This window comes from Lepisma saccharinum, chromosome 21 (assembly GCF_977018435.1).
Source record: "Lepisma saccharinum chromosome 21, izLepSacc3.1, whole genome shotgun sequence".
NCBI classification, from domain to species: domain Eukaryota; kingdom Metazoa; phylum Arthropoda; class Insecta; order Zygentoma; family Lepismatidae; genus Lepisma; species Lepisma saccharinum.
The window spans coordinates 53,526,099-53,544,737 of NC_139249.1; the positions used below are offsets into that span (position 1 = coordinate 53,526,099).

The 18,639-nt window shown below is 37.9% G+C and overlaps 1 protein-coding gene across 5 annotated transcripts in view; it reads left to right on the plus strand.

Annotated features, from left to right (window-relative positions):
• The window catches only part of LOC146004257 (putative E3 ubiquitin-protein ligase HECTD2), a 368,014-nt gene that overhangs the window by 236,179 nt on the left and 113,196 nt on the right, over positions 1-18,639 (plus strand). For 2 of the 5 annotated variants that reach the window (XM_083142944.1, XM_083142945.1), the window contains exon 1: positions 12,173-12,741. The exons of the other annotated variants lie outside the window; for them this stretch is intronic. In XM_083142944.1, the coding sequence (XP_082999070.1) occupies positions 12,670-12,741 (72 nt within the window). In that variant the 5' untranslated portion in view covers positions 12,173-12,669. Of the gene's footprint in view, positions 1-12,172; positions 12,742-18,639 lie in introns of those variants that run through there. 5 annotated transcript variants of the gene reach the window in all.

The following is an 18,639-nucleotide window of genomic DNA, read 5'->3' on the forward strand; positions in this document are numbered from 1 at the left end:
TCTGAAGAGTGCTGTTGTCGCTTTTACCTGCAATGTTTAGACATCCATTCATTCACTGTGACGATATACTCCGAAGGTCTCCACATTGGATGAAAAAGAGACCAACAGAATAACACAACCTAGCAAAGATAACGCAACCGCAACCTCACGTTAAGAAATCTCTAAAGAAACTGAATTGGCAACGACTCCATTTGGACTTGACAAGTAATATCAGTTCCTAAAACGGATGCTATTGATGGGAAAGGTTTGAGGGGACGATTTACTGGGCTCCACGTGGACGTGACGGATGGTTGTTTACTCCTGTAACATACTGAACTTAACTTTGAAGTAAAGTGGCGTTCGAATCAGGACTTCAACTACACAATGTTCATTTAATGTAAAGAATATATTACGCGCCTGGTTAAGATCCAAATCATACCGTTACTTATACTCTGTCCCGCCTATCTCTGGAGCAAGCGATCGAAAATAAGTCTCTGCGCAAGACGGCTCCACCAATGAACACGTGAGAGGAAACGGGATTGCGTGGAAGGGGAAGCGACTGCAGTTACCAGCCTTCGCAGGATCGTGTACTGCTTCGCTATGTCCTCTCGATTCCCCCACTCCTTCTCTGCTGCTATGCGCGGACTTGCTCCAGATATAGCCGATAAGGACCTTCTTAGGTCCTATTCAATTTACTTGTCTGCGTCAGTGTAAATATGTTTTCAAATTTCCATGGCTGTGCCTGTACCTATGTGTGTTCCATTTCTACTAAATCTACCTGCTAACTCTGGTTTTAACGCCCTAAGCTTAGAAACCAATCATCGATCCAATGTTTTCAATTCGCCTTCCTTCCTTTCGTCAGAGATTATCTAATGGCGTTGCCCTAGTTTATGCTTCCTGTCAGACCTCCACGGCGTATATATTATCCCGAGAACGGCGTGAAACTCATCTGTCTACTTCTCCCCCTAATGAAAAATTCATCTCCGAATCAATGCCTAAAGGACTTCTTGCACCACTCTCATTTAACGTCGCTTACGCTTTTAACATATAGTAGAGGGAGGGAGGCAGAAGGTTCAAATCGTTTAGGTCGACCGTTCTGATAGGTTTTTCCAGTAATTCCAGGCGAATGATGTCACGTACCTATAACGAAGGACACGGGCCCTTCCCAGGGATCAACGAGACTTCCCCGGGGCAAACTACTCGAGTGGGGTTTCCAGTTTCTGCTATTATAGTGGCAATGCAAAAAATGCATAAACTTAGCATATGGAGTGTCAACAAAATGTAATTCTCTTTGTTATGATTAAAGATGTGTTTGTTTTTATAAATGCTAGAGACGAATAGCACTAAATAACTAATGAAATAGACACTGTGAAATACATTCCTTACTCATTAACAAATTAAGATATGAATTACAATGCTTACATTATAGATTAAAATTTGCGCAAAAACATCGATCACTTTGTACATTCAAGTATATGAAACCACCAGGTATGGGCTTCACACGTCACTAAAATCTGCTGCGCCGGGCCAGTCTAACAAAACCAAGTCAGAAAACCATTTCCGTCTTCCGGTTTTTCAGGGCTCTTCACCTCGGGTGCCCCGGCTGCCCCACCCTAGTCACGTTCCTGACCCTTCCTCAGCATAGTACACCCAACGGCAAAATAAATGGTAGGCGAATTGTCAGTCACCGTTTCATTCAGCTTGTTTTCCACAATGTGATGCTCACGAATTTAAATAAAAATGTCGAAAAGTGGAGGACAATATGTGCTTCATATCAACAGAATTCCATTCCTTAGAACAACACATGATGCGGAATAAGAAAGATGAAAATAGGGATGGACAATTTGCCTACCATTTCTTTTGCCGTTGGCTTAACAGTACCTTTTTTGTACAGATGTATGAAAGTCGGCAGAAATTGACATATCGGCATCGGTATCGGAATCGGCAAAAAAACGATATTTAAACCGGTACAGATTATACTAGAGTTTTACCTTCAAATAAGTTTTATATTCTAGTTTTGTAAGATTTATTTAAAACTTGGTTATGATTAGTCATTATTGTATAACTTTTTATAATAAAATTATTGCACACTCTCATTCAGAGGATCAACCTAACTATAAATCGGAAATAAACCAGGATCTGCTGTTGTATTGGAAATTCAAAAATGAGTATTCAAACCTGAAGCAAGTCCTGAGAAAATACTTGAGCATACCTGCTGCATCAGTATTCAGTGATTGAGTGTTCAGTGTTGCTGAACAGATTTGCGATAAGAGAAGAAGTAGGTTACTTCCTGAAGTGCTTCCAAATCTCGTATTTCTGAAGTTGAATCTGGCAGATCAGGAATTCATTTTGCATTTCAAAGAACTGCTTGTGTACTAATATTAAATCTCTAGGTTCACATAACCTTTTGTAGATGCAAATGTACATTCGCATCTCTTGAGAATATATATGTATATACATATGATATGCAATAGAAATGTACATACCAAATTTATTTTTGTCATGCAGAAAATAACATCCCATTTCTGTTTAATAATCTTATGTATCGGAATCGGTTATATATCGGCATCGGTATCAAAAATTATCGGTGAGTACATCGGCATCGGTAAATTTTCAGCTTCGTCACTTCCCTACTTTTAAGTTTATCTGCTTACACCAACGTGAAATACAAGCCACACCCTTCGCTATTTCACCAAATAAACGCGAAGAACTTCAAAGCTAGGCTAGTCGCATTTCAACTGCTTGTGATAATGTTACTCCTATATTCTTACGTGAGTAGGTTAGGCAGGTCAGCCTTTGCTTTGAGGCATAATGCAGCGAAGGAAGGAGCTTGTCTTTCACGTTGGTGTTAACAGAATAACTATACCTTTCCTTCCTTGCTCCTCTCGGTTTCCCGTAGTTATTAACCTGTTAGTACAAATAAGCTACGTTAATGAAATCAATCTAACAAAAAACTTTTGAATAACGGAAATATTTTGTGGCAGTGAGGTTTGCAACCGAGTGCTTAGTACAGTGCGCTGCGATGACAGAGGTCCCGGGTTTAAAACCGGGCCTTGGCACTTTGCCAGTTCACTTTTATAATATGAGGCGTTGCGGATGTAGCGCGCAAAATACAAGTTGTAGGAATTGGCAGCTTTCCAAACGTCTGCCCTGTTCTAAAGCAAATTTCAGAGCCGACTCCCGTCAGACGTTACATGTGTTCCTACAACCTTCAATGTATATGCTACAACAACAACAACAATTGACCTTTGTCCTTTGTCGAGTTCGCCCTTAATATCTACAACGGCTCATACCATCACTCATCCTCATATTCCCTGTTAGCCAAAAGTGCCAGAAGAGTGAAATAAAATAAACTAAATCAGTCAATCAGGTTTTTCGTAGCGGTCTATGAAATCGAAGCCGACGCTAAGGGTTCCCCTCACCAGCTAACCACCTTCTCCCGCATTTAGCAAAGGAGACAAGTAGATACGTACATAAATGCTTTTTTAATAATTTTGTATGGTATTTAAGGGCATATTAAATGAAGACCACAGGTAAAGAACGTGTTTTGTTCATTTTTACCCAAATTGTGGTAAAGCTGCTATCAAATAGTTCTGTGTTTGTTTGAGTTGGTGTTTTAAGTCCACTTTATGCACAGTAAGGCTAATTGGGACTGGACCTACAGTTTAAAGTGGGATCCGAACCACCATGTACCTCCACCGTGTATCGAACGCAGGACACTTTGATTACAAGGCGACAACTCTACCACTGCGACATTTGGAAGGCCCAAAATTCGTAGGTACGTAATTCCTGTGTAACTAGGAATTGTACAAGAATAGAACGTGATTTTTCATCCATTGCAAAGAGGTCTTGGTTGCATATACAGGGAAAGAACATGCTCATAAAAATGAAACATCGTGCTTTCCTGTAAAATCAAGAAAATTGACAAAACACGTTGTTTTCGTGTGGTTTTCAAATGTTACTGACCCCAGAAAATCCCTACTCCTCTGCTACCATACTCATTTTCTCTACCGCCGTTAATGACAAAGCCATAGAATGTAGGTTGCAATTCTAAGTAACGCATGGACATTCCATAGTATTCACCCATTCATCTGAATCATCGCATCATTAGTCTTTCATCGTTGTGATTAATCTAGATGTACGAGGGGGTATCCAAAAGTTTTAATTATAATAAAGAAGTTATAGAGATATTTACATGAAACCTTTTGTGCATAATCAGTGTCATTGCCAGGCATACTTGTGCAAATATCAAATCTTTGTCTAACGTAGTTTTCTTTCCACGGGCTTTAGAAGACATCAAATTGCATGATGAACAAAATTGAAGCCCGAAGTGTCATAAAGTTCCTCCATTTGAAGGGCAACAACGCACGCCAATTCCACGACAAAATGAAAGGTGTCTATGGGGATGAAAGCCCATCATATGACACGGTTGTGAGGTGGAAGAGGAACTTTCAAAGTGGTCACATGTCCCTGACAGACGAGCCACGAGCGGGTAGACCCTCAATCAAGGATGATCTTGCCATGGTGAAGAAAGTGGAGGCCGTTATCCTCGACGACAGAAGATCGACCATGGAATGAGTGATGGCGGAGACTGGACTAAGTTATGGAAGTGCGTGGAGGATTATTCATGAAGAACTGCACATGAATAAGGTGTCTGCACGCTGGTTACCTCGCTTGTTGACTCCTCTTCAAAAGCAAACTCGCCACGACTTTTCCCAGCAGAATTTGACTCTGTTAGAGCGGAATGAAGACATTTTTTTTGCTCGTCTCATCGCTATGGACGAGTGCTGGGTATACCTCTACGATCCGGAGACCAAAGAAATGAGCAAGGAGTGGAAACATCCGTCCTCCCCCCCTCCCAAGAAGGCGAAGGTCCAGAAATCTGCCGGGAAGGTGATGCTGTCCATTTTTTGGGATAGCCGCGGGGTAATCTTAACCGATTGCCTCCGAAGGGCGAGACCCTCAACATCGATTACTACTGCAACCTTCTGGAGAAACTGCGAGATGCATTGAAACAAAAACGTCGTGGCATGATCAGTAAAGGCGTCTGTCTCCGTTCATACGGCACAAGCATCCGTTGTCGCCGCCCACCGGTTAGGCTATGAACTTTTGCAGCATCCATCTTATTTGCCTGATCTTGCACCAAGCGACTTCTTCCTCTTTCCCGAGATGAAGAAACCACTTCGTGGTCGGCGATTTGACGACAGATAGGATGTCATTTTCGAAGTACAACAGTGGTTTTCGAGCAAAGCGGAGGACTTCTACAAAGAGGGCTTGAAACAGGTGAAGAAACGCTGGCAAAAATGTGTGACTCTGCAGGGAGACTACGTGGAGAAGAACTAACTTTGACCACTGCAAGTGACTATTGTATGTTTTTTATTTCATGGTGATAATTAAAACTTTTGGATACCCCCTCGTAGATACATAAGCGATGTAAAATAACGATGACAATTTCCTTTTCTAGTGTGAGCGTACACATTGCCGTGTCCGAGTGAGTCGGTCAGGTTTGCAACCCGTTACTTCTGTCAAGATATTCTAATAAAAAATTTTTAAAAAATAATAATTAAAAAAAGGTAAAATGAAAGAATGGCTGTCGAAAGAAACATAACTACCTCTTACAGGGATGCATCATTCATGTTCTAATTGATTGATTTGGTTTATTTCACGTCCCTCTTCTTGCACTTTTGGTTAATTGCGAAGATGAAGATCAATGCTGATATGATGAGATAGCTGAAGTGACAATCACAAAGAACACCCCTTCCCATGCCGGGATTCGAGACCGGGAATCCTGGTGTCGTAGCGCGCTGGGTTTATAACCACTCCGCCACGAAGGTCAGCTCATTATGAATGTCACAGTATTACCTGCTTGGAAGTTTGAAATAATTTCAGCAGAAGAAATATGAAGGAAAGAAACTAAACCCTGTATCAGCTACCTGTAGACCAGGCGAACGAGAACAAATCTCTGCGCAAGTAGTGACGCGAGATGGCTCCACCAATGAATAGCGAGAGAAACGGGATTGTGTAATGGACGACGGGAGTTACCCGATTTCCCTTCTTCGATCTGTCAGCGTTGCAAACTTTTGAAAACGATAGTACCGTATGCACATGGCAAACGGACCGTATTTTTGTGCAAATTTTGACAAGCGGTTTATTTAGCGTACGGACTAAGGTCTGGACCGTACATCCGCTCATGCCATGAAATGTCCGTACATGTACGATCAGGACAGTACAGTTTCTAACGCTGCGCTTTCACCACTCCATTTCCCTCCTTCTCCTCTGCCGCTATGCGCGGCCCTGCTCCACAGGTAGCTGAAACAGGGTATATCATTTACATTGTTCTTATTTTAGGTATTAGTTATGATTAATAATGTGTTTAAGGTTAGTAGCTTATCTGCCGAATTGATCTATGATGATTAATGACGATTTTTTATTTTGATAGACACTCATAAAGGAACAGCTAGGACTCGAATCTGAATCTATTTACTACATGCATTCGACCTTTGTGGCAGCCAAAGACAAAATGTAATAAAATTAATCGAAAAAGTATCTATACCGAAAACTAGGGGGGGAGGGGGTCTCACTTACACACTATTATTTATGATTCATGGTTACATTTTGCCTTTGTTGACGCATTGACAAAATTTCAAATATATCACACATAACCATTTTACGCTATACCACCAACAATAAAAATTGACATGAAACAGCGCAAAGGCGTAACGTGAATAAACTCAAGATGGCAAATTTTCTACTCCAATGTTTGAGCCGGACTCATTGTGCCACTCACTCTTTCCATCGGGGTCAGTGTTTGACTTGAATAAAAGTTCACCCGCTGCTAGGTCAACTCCAGTTAGGTCAACAGTCGAATGGGACTTTGTATTGGTGGTACAATGGAGACGGCTGTCACCGTTTCAAACAAGCACAGAGTACGTTGGTGTGCGAGGAACACGCTTAAACAGCATGATCCAATGCATTGGCTTTCTTTGTCAATGTGCCTGCGTCGTATCTAAAGAAATGTGTGAAGTGTCACGTTGTACATGGCATTGCATAAAAAGAAAAACTAAGGTCATTTTCTTATGACATACCGACAACAAAAGGAAAATGAAAGTTAGTCATTTTTTTTTTGTTATCAAATGAAATCAAAGTATACCTCAGACCCTTGTGTATTTCCAAAGCAAAATATGTCTGCTCAAACCGCACAGGAAACTTTTTTAAACAAGCTGTTTAATTTATCTGTATATCTTCTTTTATGTTATGACAGATACAAGTTTGTATGCATTAATTTACATACAGTATATTCAGGGCTGTGGCTGTAGTCGAGAATATACGGCGGTTTACACTCTAGTTACCTTTACTCATTAGCCTATACCTACCTTCTGCTAAAATGCGTACTTATTTTACATAATTTTACCATTACACCAGTGAGCATAGGTATTACACTTAAATACCTCTGGTTTAGTGTGATCGGTAACTTTATGTTGAGAATGGGCGATGGTATGAATACATGATGCAAGTCAGCATTTTATCGTTCTCATTTGACTATAATTTATCAAAACCAACGTAGAAGTTTTACTCCCCCTTTCCCCCTCATGACTTGATATTTCCAAGTATCTAAATCTCCTTGCGAAAGTCTCAACAATGTTCTTGTCACTCTTTCCCGCAACAATTGGCATGGGACTATAGACAATTGAAGTCTTTGAATTTCAGTATTAAATATGTAGAGAGCTAGATAAAGAATTGTTGCTTTTTCGTAGCAGTATTATTAAAGTTATTACCAGTGTATATAATCTGACAATTCACAAAAGCAAGATCGACAAGAAAATGAAAGTGTATGTTATCACATAATAATATATATAACTTTAAAATTATAATTATTAAGCTTTATAGTTTATTGTGGGGAAAGTATACTCAAGGATTGCGGGAATTATAAAGGTAATGTGATAATCAAATTCTCATCAAATGTTACATACAGAGTATTATGTTGAATAATTATGTAATCAAAATATAGTGAATTTTTTGTCCAGTTAATAAAGTTTGATGTATCCTGATACATTGTAATTACAATTTCTTAAAGGTTAACCCAAGCGTGTTTATTATTAGGTCCCTACTATCGAAAAAATCTTGCCTCACCCCCTTCCCCTCGCAAACGAAAATAAATCGATATTTGTACTTTGCTGAGTTTTGAATTCCCCCTCAAATATCGGGGAAAAAACAGCACCTATAGTTTTGTCCATAGTTAATATGGCATATGTACACTTTCACACAACTATGCTGGTCCTAATATAGCGTGTTTGACCGAGGCCTCCAAGATACTTATATACGGGCCTCACACCAGCTTCCGTCACATCACAGGATTAGTCAAGTATAGTGCATTTACAACATTTAACGAAGTGCATTGTAAGAATGTAATATTTAGTTTTCTGAGTGAATATTACTCTCTTATTCGTTCAGAACGTTGCTTTCACCTGAAGAACATTTCAAAGGTTATATGACATTAGAAAATAAGTAAATAATGTTGATAAAAGTCAAATACAATCTTACCCCGTTCTGCATAATGTACCTCTATTTCTCAAATTACCAATGGAAAAAGGGCGATAGAGATAAAATTTCATCCTACATTTGGAACTTACTGTAAAGAATTATCATCCTTAGTATATAATCGCTATTAAGTTGCTGTGGAATTAAAACTTACGATTCAAGTTATGTGTGCAACAGTGGCGCAACCACAGGGGGGCAGGGGTGCATTGCTCTTGGTCGGAAATGAGTTCTAGGAAGGGGCAAGGGGGCAAACATTGACGTCCAAGTGTACCTGCTAGGGGCAATTACCGCCCACAACTTCAAATTTTATGCAAGTAAAAAGACTTTTTGCAAAATTTTCTTGCTCGCTTCGCACCCATTCCCTGCTTTTGTTAGTCTTATGAAGTTCAGAACCGTAGCTCGGGGGCGGCGGGAGACGGCCCTGGGCGCCGAACGATCTAAATGAAAAGAAGTTGTAAAATTGATTGATTCATTTTTTTTAGTCTACTTTATGCACAGAAAGAAAGGTTAATTGAGACTGGTCCTATAGCTTAAAGTGGGTTCCGAACCATTATGTGCCTCCACCGGGTATCGAACCTGGGATCCCTTGATCACAAGGCGACGATGTTACCACTACACCATCCCATCAGGGAGGCACAAAAATTGTATATGATATAATGCCATGGCGTTCCGTGAAATTATTTGCGCCCTATTAAATTAATATTGATTTCAGCCTGCAAAAAAGTTGGATCCAAAAATGTTCTTGCTCGCTTCGTTCCCAATTTGTGTTTCTTCGCTTTAATACATTGTAAATCACCAAACAGAGAAATAGGATTTGTCTTAATTTAATTTGTTTTAAATGCATGAACAATTGTTTTGAGGAAAGGGAGCGTGCACATTTGAGAGACAATTTATGTAATTTTTGCTGTTGGCTTATTGTGAGATGGATGAATTGGTTGTGTAATGTATTTAAATAATATTTATTAAATACACTTTGAATACGTACACAATTTAGTGTCCACGTCGCTCCATGTTGGATATATGTGAAAGTTATGTTAATATAAAAAATAATTAAATTTGGAATGCATTTATCAAGCATTTTCTGTCTTTCAACAATAGTTTATATGCTTGTTTTCCGTTATTAATGTGAAATTGAACGTGTTAAAAAGTAATTAAAAAAGTTTGTAAAAACACAAATTCTTTAGCACAAACTTCTACCCCTTTTTGCGTAATTTACGAGGATAATAACGTCTTTGATACTACCACTACTAATAGTAATTATAATGTTGGTCCTGGGTTCGAATCCCGGCTTGGGCATGGATGTTTGGGAGAATCCATTCATCATTTTCATCATGCCATCACTCATCCCTATTTTTGCAAATTAGCCAAAAGTGGCACAAGAAGTTAAGTAAAATAAAGCAAATCAATAATAACAATAACAATAATAATAAAGTTATAATAACATTATTAGTAACATTATTATTGTTAACATTGTTTTATTAACATTATTATTATTATTAAAATTATTATTTTTAATATTATTATTGGTACGTTTATCCTGATAATTGCCCCCCCCCCCCCCCGCAGACGAAAAATCGTGGTTGCGTCTCTTGTATGCAAGATAATTTTGTACAAGTTTACGTACAGAAGGTTGAGGAAAGAGCTTGTAAGATTGAAATTTTGTATGGAATAAGCTTTCCAACTTTGGAAACTCAATTCCTGTGTCTAATTTGAATAAATGTTAAATTTTCTAGAAATATGGTAAATATTTGGATGCTCAAAGTTCCAGTCTTTTGGTTGTAGGTTACAATTTTTTAAATATTTTTTTTCGTATTAAAATCTTACATACAAGCAACAAGAGAAAGTGTACATTTACTGATGCAACAAACGTACTTGCTTAACATATTTGCAATACCTAGATGTTAAGAACGCCAATGTTAAATGATCTAACAGTAATTCAAGCCTATGAAAATGGATTTACGATCACACGGAAAATGAAACTCGTTGAGAATATTAATGCAACATGCAAGCAACTTACTTTAATTAAGAAGTCCAAAGGAAGAAGCGAGAGGACACAATAAACCCCATGCTCTAACAGGAGATTATTGTTAAAATAATATCGTATTCCAAAGTCCTTATAATTATATCTATCCCTTTTCGGCAAACAAGCTAGATAATGGTACAAACCAAGAGACAGGTTTGACAAGTTATTTTTCAGGATAAGGCGTAAGTTTTAATATATATCAGCGTGTGTTTCATTTATCCCTAACAACGACAATTTACTTCTAACTGTACCTGGACATGTACTGAAATCGTGTCATGCAAATATTCGCTGACATGTAAGTTGATAATTGTATTTCGCCCTTGTACTTGTGATATTTAGAACAGGTTGAGATAATATCTCGCTCTCCTACTTTTCCACAGAGAATAAGGTAAATAAAGGAAATGTGTTACATGAAATCACAATGCCTGACTATGCAAATGTACTAATCGTTATTCTTTACATATTAAATTTTCACTTTTGCAAATTGTCTACATTTCCAAATACCTTGAATGTTGGTGATACAATTACAAGCTTTTATATAGTTCGCTAACTACATCGCAATAATCAGAAATATCTTCCTGTTTTTGACAGAAATAATCGACGAAGGGAAAATATAATATCCAATACTGAGTACAAAATTATCCTAATGTATTTTGTGAAATAGGCTAATAAAATTCAACAAAGTCGTAAAATTCTATTGATGTACATTATATTACTTTCCCGTCATGTGTATCATGATGCACATAATTCTTGTAAACTGGAACATAGCATGAATAATTAAGTGAATATCCTCTACTATGACTACGTAGAAAGTAAATGTGTTAAAGACGTGACTCTTGCAATTTGAACTGCACAATTTGAGACAACATATGAGCAATAATACGGACATATAAATAACAATCAACATTTTCTTCTTGTTAAAGAAAGGAATATACCAGTTACAAAGTCGGAATCCATGTAATTAATATTACAATTGAGCTATGTTCACGAATTCTTATACACGAATGTCGTATACTTCGCACTGGTTGAATGCAGACTTTTTTTTACTAACATATAATTAAATGTTGTACTACATACAAACGCATAAATTTACTTGTATCTGATAAGGATACAACTATGTTTAATTTGCTATAACAATAATTGTTCTTACTCTGAAATAAATAGATTTACAGAAACTCTTTATCTCTCGTTCAAATACATGTATTTCCCCAAAACACACAACTAATCCTTTGACGTCATCAGTCCTTTTAGCATCACAGATTGCGGAACGTATACGGAGTATACACGAAGTATACGCATCTCGGAGGCCCCGGTTTGACACACATTATTAGAAGACAAATATTCTGCGGGCGGGAAAAATCTGTAGAAACTCGCTCTTTGTCTTCCAAAGATAACCTTTGATTAGTATTTCAAAGACACGGAAGCAATACGGTACGAAAACACGAACTTTAATAAACTTTTAAGGCAGTGGGTGAACGATTTGTACTCCTCGAACCAGTAAATATATTGCGTCTTTTGTTCTTCGATCAGAAAAGTTGCCATTGAAGATCGATACGTAAAATATGCAGCACGAACTAACAGTGCTGCCCTCTGACGCCTTGGCGCGGAAACGTAGACGCGGGACGATTACATTCCAGGTTGAAGCCGAGTTCTCGACCGGTAAATGTTATGCTGTGCAAGGTTTCTACATTAGCCAAAGTTTATTAGTGAGTAAGATTTTTGCCCTTGCACCGAATGGATAAGAAGTTTCAATCATGAACGTGCAATCAAAGTTCACTGTTAAGGACATGTTACTATGTACACTATTGTGTTTGTTTTCCTGCATCCAGAGACTTACGTAGTGCTAATCCATATTGCGCTGGTGAAATACCTTAGAAACTTCTTGCGTGAGTTTGTGGTGACAGTTTCCTAGTAAGAAGCACATGTGAGCCTATGATTTGTGTGTGTTTTACACCAAAAGGAAAAGTTCCTTGAACAGTTACTTCGGAATGGAATGGTGAGAATCGAGTTTATCGATAAAACTTCAACTTCTGACAGTGTTAGTGCATATAAATTAACTAGCCAAGGTGATTGTCCTTGGAAATATTGAAAATCCTGAAATGTGGTAACTTCTTCGCGTGTGTTTGTGTATGTCTTGGATATGGGAAAGATTTAGAAGTAGATATCGGGTGAACCTGGACGATGAAAATGATGACGAAGAGGTAAGAGCTTTTAACATTATTATTTTAACACTTTATACTTATTTGTTATGTTGCTTTCGATAAGATACATGTAAATAAATGGTATAATGTGTAAGTGTATGCACATTGTACACGTATTTCAATATCTAAACACGGAGTTTGGCTAGAGAACGTTGAGTTTTTACGTGGGTCTGAACAGTGGTGTTTGTATGTCTAGAATGGACATATCGATCTATTTTAACTTGTGCAATTTTTAAAATAATGAGAAAAAGAGACACTTTTGAAGAATCAACGCTATTACCGATTACATGAACCCTCTATCACATATTTTTCATGAATAGCTGTTTATCGTTGCTGGCATCCAGTTGCGGCGATTAAGGGGGGGGGGGGGCGAAGGGATCAGTTGCCCCCACTTTTCGCCACTTTTGCCCCTGCACTATGCTAATCCTTATCTACAAAGGAAAATATACTCTCTTTGCCCCACCCGCCAGTTTTGACATCTTGCACCCGGTGTTGGAACCCAATCGCCGCCACTGCTGGTACCCTTTCAGTTGAGACAACAATAATTAATCCTACATTAGTCTATAGTGGTAAAAATTACATTACTTTTGTGGGGTAGCTATGTGATTTTACACCCAAACAAGATTTTACACCCTCTGATTTTACACATAAAATTATTTTGTGCACAATATCAAACATTTTAGTATAAAAAAAATAAACTAATATAACTTAGCGTATGAAATATACTTACTTTTACAAACTTTATCGATGTTTTATAACTTCATACTACATTCTTGGAGGAAGAAAACCTAGACTCTTAATGGGCATTAAACCGAACTGGATTGTAAAAACTAACGCTATTGACAAACATAACCGTATTATACATATTTTCATTTTCAAACTTTATAATTATAAGCGCAGTATGACAAATTACCACCATACCCAGTCTGGTGAAGTGTGTCACACACCAAATGAGATCAAATGCATAAAACACCAGGATACTACGCATAACAAGCATTGCAAATGTACTAACAATATGTGGCTGGAAGATATAGAAAAATACATAGTGCAATATTCTTGAATTAGTAATAAATAGCTCTGTATAGTACTGGTAAGGTTCCTAATGCTCTGTCAAACTGACGCGAGGTTACGGGTAAATTTTTGAATAAATAAGTTACTTTTCAGTCGTGAAAATTCATGTACAACATGGTCACAATTTCTGAGAGTATTTCAACAATGAAAAATTAAAGATCCAAAGATGTTAACTAACTGATTTATAGAGTATCTCAAAAGCAGCTTTTAATTGTTGATACTTCAACCAGATTGCCAGAACTTTGCGAATGTTTGAGGTGCTCCATGATTTGATGGTTAATGTGATCAGTAAACTCTTTGGTTCTCTGATCACTGATATATGGTCAATGATTTCTGTCCACCCTGCATTTTAATACGAACATTAGTTCCTGGGTATTTGATTCACATTAATCAAGCTCTCTTATAATGCATGTGCAAAGTTAATCCTTATGTAGGCAACGGCCTGCTGAATCAAGGTGATTTAGTCGTAGTTATACATTTATTCTTTAATAATTATAGTACTGTGTATTAGGAAAGTGGTTAAGGATGCCGACTAGAACTCTGGAGGTCGTAGGTTCACACCCCTCAGCGGCTATCCCGGCTATTCCTTCCGCAGATGCCTAGTGGCTTTTATCGAATAATGATATGTTCCTTTAACAAAGTGAAGATACGCCTACTTTCCTTCACTTCTGTCATTTCTGAATTTAATAACTTGTTCTATTTCGACTAACCTAACCTAAAAAAAACATTTAACATGGTGCGCTTCAAAACAAAACCACAAACAATAAATTGTACTTATTACCGATTCAAAGACAACGACAATGCAGTTACATTTTAGAGTATTTTCCAAATTTGCAAAGAAAATATACTATTGTGAGGACAGTTGTGTAAGAATTTAACCCGTAAGCATGTGGTATGCATAGATTTCAAGGTGGAAAACATGATTATACATATTTATTTATTAACCATGAACCCTAGATAATCTCCAATTATAGAAGATGAAATAATCATATTATACATTTATATAACATGCATGAATATCCAACATATACCTTCTCTCTATATCACTCCGTCTTTCCCTGAAACACACACACACACACACACATATTCACGTACACATAAATTTCATAGTACAAGGGTCGTTCAAGGTTGACCAAGACTTTCGTGAGTAAAATATTAATGAATCAATGTAGTGCTGCATTACTTCGGCAGGGCAGACCATGATTCCTTGCGAGTAACCATGATCTTTTGCGATGCATTTGGCGCATGCGCAGTAGTGTAAACAAAGATGGTGGCAAGTAGTGTATCTGTTGCTGTGGAACAGCGGTGTATAATGAAATTTCTCGTGAAGGAGAAAATGAAACCTGCTGAAATTTGGCGTAGACTGCAAGCACAGTATGGTGAACAAACACTGTCACGAGCAAGAGTGTACGAATGGTGTCAACAGTTCAGTGAAGGGCAGGAGTTGGTAGCAACTGAACCGCATGGATTTTTGAACCGGTAAGATTTTAGGAACTGTCTTCTGGGGCATGAAAGGTGTTATCCATATGGATTTTTTTGGAGAAGGGTGCCACTATTAATGCCCAATATTACTCAACATTGCTTCACGGTGCTGTACATGGTGCCGTTCGGAAGAAAAGACCTGGAATGTTGTCGAAACATGTAATTCTTCTCCATGACAATGCCAGGCTACACACGGCCCATTTGCCTCAAACAACACTGGCCAACTTGCATTGGGAGGTTTTACCACACAGTCCTTACAGCCCAGATTTAGTCCACAGTGATTTCCACTTGTTTGGGTCTCTTAAAGAGCATTTGGGCAGAACGCACTTCCAGACAGATGAGGAACTCAAGAATGCTGTCCTCCAGTGGTTACGACACCAACCTACTTCTTTCTACGCCAAAGGCATCAAGGAACTTCCACAACGATGGCAACAGTGTCTGGATGTTCAGGGGGAATACTTTGAAAAACTGACATAGTTTAGTGTTTCTACGTATGTATATTTTCTGTCTAGAAATAAAAGTCTTGGTCAACCTTGAACGACCCTTGTACATGCATAGATGTTGCTGTACAGAACAAGTTTACTACTTAACTGCATTCATTTTTAAGTTATTTTTATATTTCGCATTCAACGTACAAGTACGCAACACATACATATGCACTAAATATCGATATAATAGATTGCAATATAATAAATCCAATTTACTTATTCGAAATATCATCAGGCACTACATATACTGTACACGTTTGCACATTCGTTACATTTTCAAAATCTATCTGCATTACACTTTCTAAGCTTGTACAATGGAACTTACAGGACATTTAGAGTCACTTGGTGATAATTTAATAAGAAAACTTTAAAATACAGTTTATCTTATTCAAAAGTACTGGAAAATTATTTCCACAATAAAAACTAAACTAAAATGAGTAGTTTTGGGGGGGGAGCTAAATACCGAATCAGAAATTTTGTAAACACATTAACATGTTTTTGAGCTGAAAGTTTCATAATAAATTGTAATGATTTCATAAAACGTGATCCTTTTTATTATCTTTATCTTTTTCATATAGGAGCTGTATTTTAATACCTTTATGTGTATGTATGTAGATTTCGAGATAACCGTACAAACAACGTAAAGAGGCCAGTATTTTATGAAAGTTTTGTATTTTTAAGCATTACGGGAAGGAAAATGTCCGTTATTTGGCTTGCTTTCTTATTTTTGAAAGGTCTATATGAAGAACCAAATTGAGTCGCGGAGGTCGGCATTTTTAGCGTTTTGTGGATGGAGAGTGACCTTTAACGTGTTAGGACTGGAATGATTTCTCGGCGAATTTCTAATGTTACTAGTCTAACCAGTTTAAAAAAATGCATAGATTATACACGGAATTTTGGTAACGACTGGTGAAAAGCCAATGTTTAGTTTGTCTGGAAATTATGTTATTTTTGGGAGTAATTTTCGCGTCACGGTACGGATGCTGTAACTTGATCGGCAAAGTAAAGGATTAAGGGACGTGAATTGGTATGTAACACTACTCGTTGGCGAAAAGCCAAGTACCTTACCTTATTCGTCGGAGCTGGAAATGTTGCAGATTAGACTTACACTGTCGGAGTGTCATGTTATTTAATGGGATAGAGATACAGTGATAGTGAGGAAAGAAATTGCATGAGTTGCAATAAGTTAAAAAATCGAGCATAATTAATTCATTTTTCTCTCTTGTCTAATTTTCAACGCTAGTAAAATTTTCTTGCGTGATTATTTGTTCAGACTATTTTAATAAAGGAAGTGAGGAAATCTGCGAGACTAAAACCCATGTACAGTCACGGGCAATAAACATATGGCATCTAGATCCTGAAATATTCGCTTCCATGCAAGGCGTTATGTGTGCTGCCTAGGTCTACGGCGATAAGACGATTTTAATAGCAAATTGTCAATGACAACTTCTACCACCGCCGTAGAGTTAGGCAACACACACAACGCCTTGCAGGGAAGCGAGTATTTCTGGATCTAGATGTTCCATTTTTATTGCTGGTGACTGTGCTGCTGGTGTTGATGGCCAGAGTCTCACTGGCATCAAATTAAGTTGCTTTGGGCTGAAACCTTACTCGAGTGGTCTGTAATTTAACTGAAGCCAAATCAGTCGATGCACTTCAATATGGTGGAATTAAATTTCGAGAAACAACATGACAGCAATCAAATAGAGGGAAGATAAGAGAGTGAACTAACAGTTTAACAGATGTGGTAACGGGGAACAAACTTCATGCTATTAATCCTACCACAGATGCGTGGCGTTCGTCGCACCGTCCTTCTTGTCAAGAAGAAGTTCTTTTTACTCGACTGCGTATTAGATACAGCCGTCTAACGCATAATCCCTTGCTTCAAAGGCTGGACCCTCCGGTATGTCGTGTTTGTAATGTCACATTATGTATTCGGCATATTCTCGTTGAATGTTCCGATTTTGCTATCCTCAGGCAGACTTTTAATCTTGCAAACTGTTTGTCATCCCTGTTGGGAGATGACGACAGTGTTTTATCAAATGTTTTTAGCTTTTTGAGAAGAGCTGGTCTCTTCCACTGTTTGTGTTGAGGCTTTTAGTTTATTCTTACTTTCAATGTATTGTGTTTGTCTTGTGCAGGTCTCTTTAAAACCTTGCACTTTTAGCTTTTCCGAAGGGGCTTTTTACACCCCTTGTTTTAACATTTCCAGTAAGAATTTTTGATAAGGGGATATTTCCCCGTACACATTGAAGGGTGCAAAATGGCCTAATGTGCCGACGCACCCAACTATTTCAATTCAATCAATCAATCAACAAAGGCGAGAGGACGTCTAATAGATAATAGAGGCTTTTTAGTATTGATTACGCCTTGCCTCATATGCTCCGACCAATCAAACTTCCGGTTCATATCATACTGTTTGAGAAAATTTAATATTCTGTGTATGAAGAACTCTTTTACATTCCCTAATATCAGTGTGTCTCAAGAGACTGCTAGTACCCATAATGGTAAATGTAGATTTGTTTGAATTAATTACTGCTCCATTTGAAGCACACCATTCGCTTATGTTCTTCAAATGTTGGCTTAAATGTGCGATTGCATCCAGTAATTTTGAAATATGTGTGGGTATTTACAATTGCGTGTCATAGCAGTGAACCTTCCAGGTTTTCACGGATGTGAATAAATCAGTGGCTGAGAGTGTGAATAGAAACGAGTCGAGGATTGAGTCTTGCGTCCATTTCCGGAATCATAAAGAAATGTTTGATTAGCCTACCTATATTAACGGTCGACGTGAAACAATCATGTAACCTGTAAAATTCCTTAGTAGCATAAATACTTAGATTTTTTTATTGGGAAC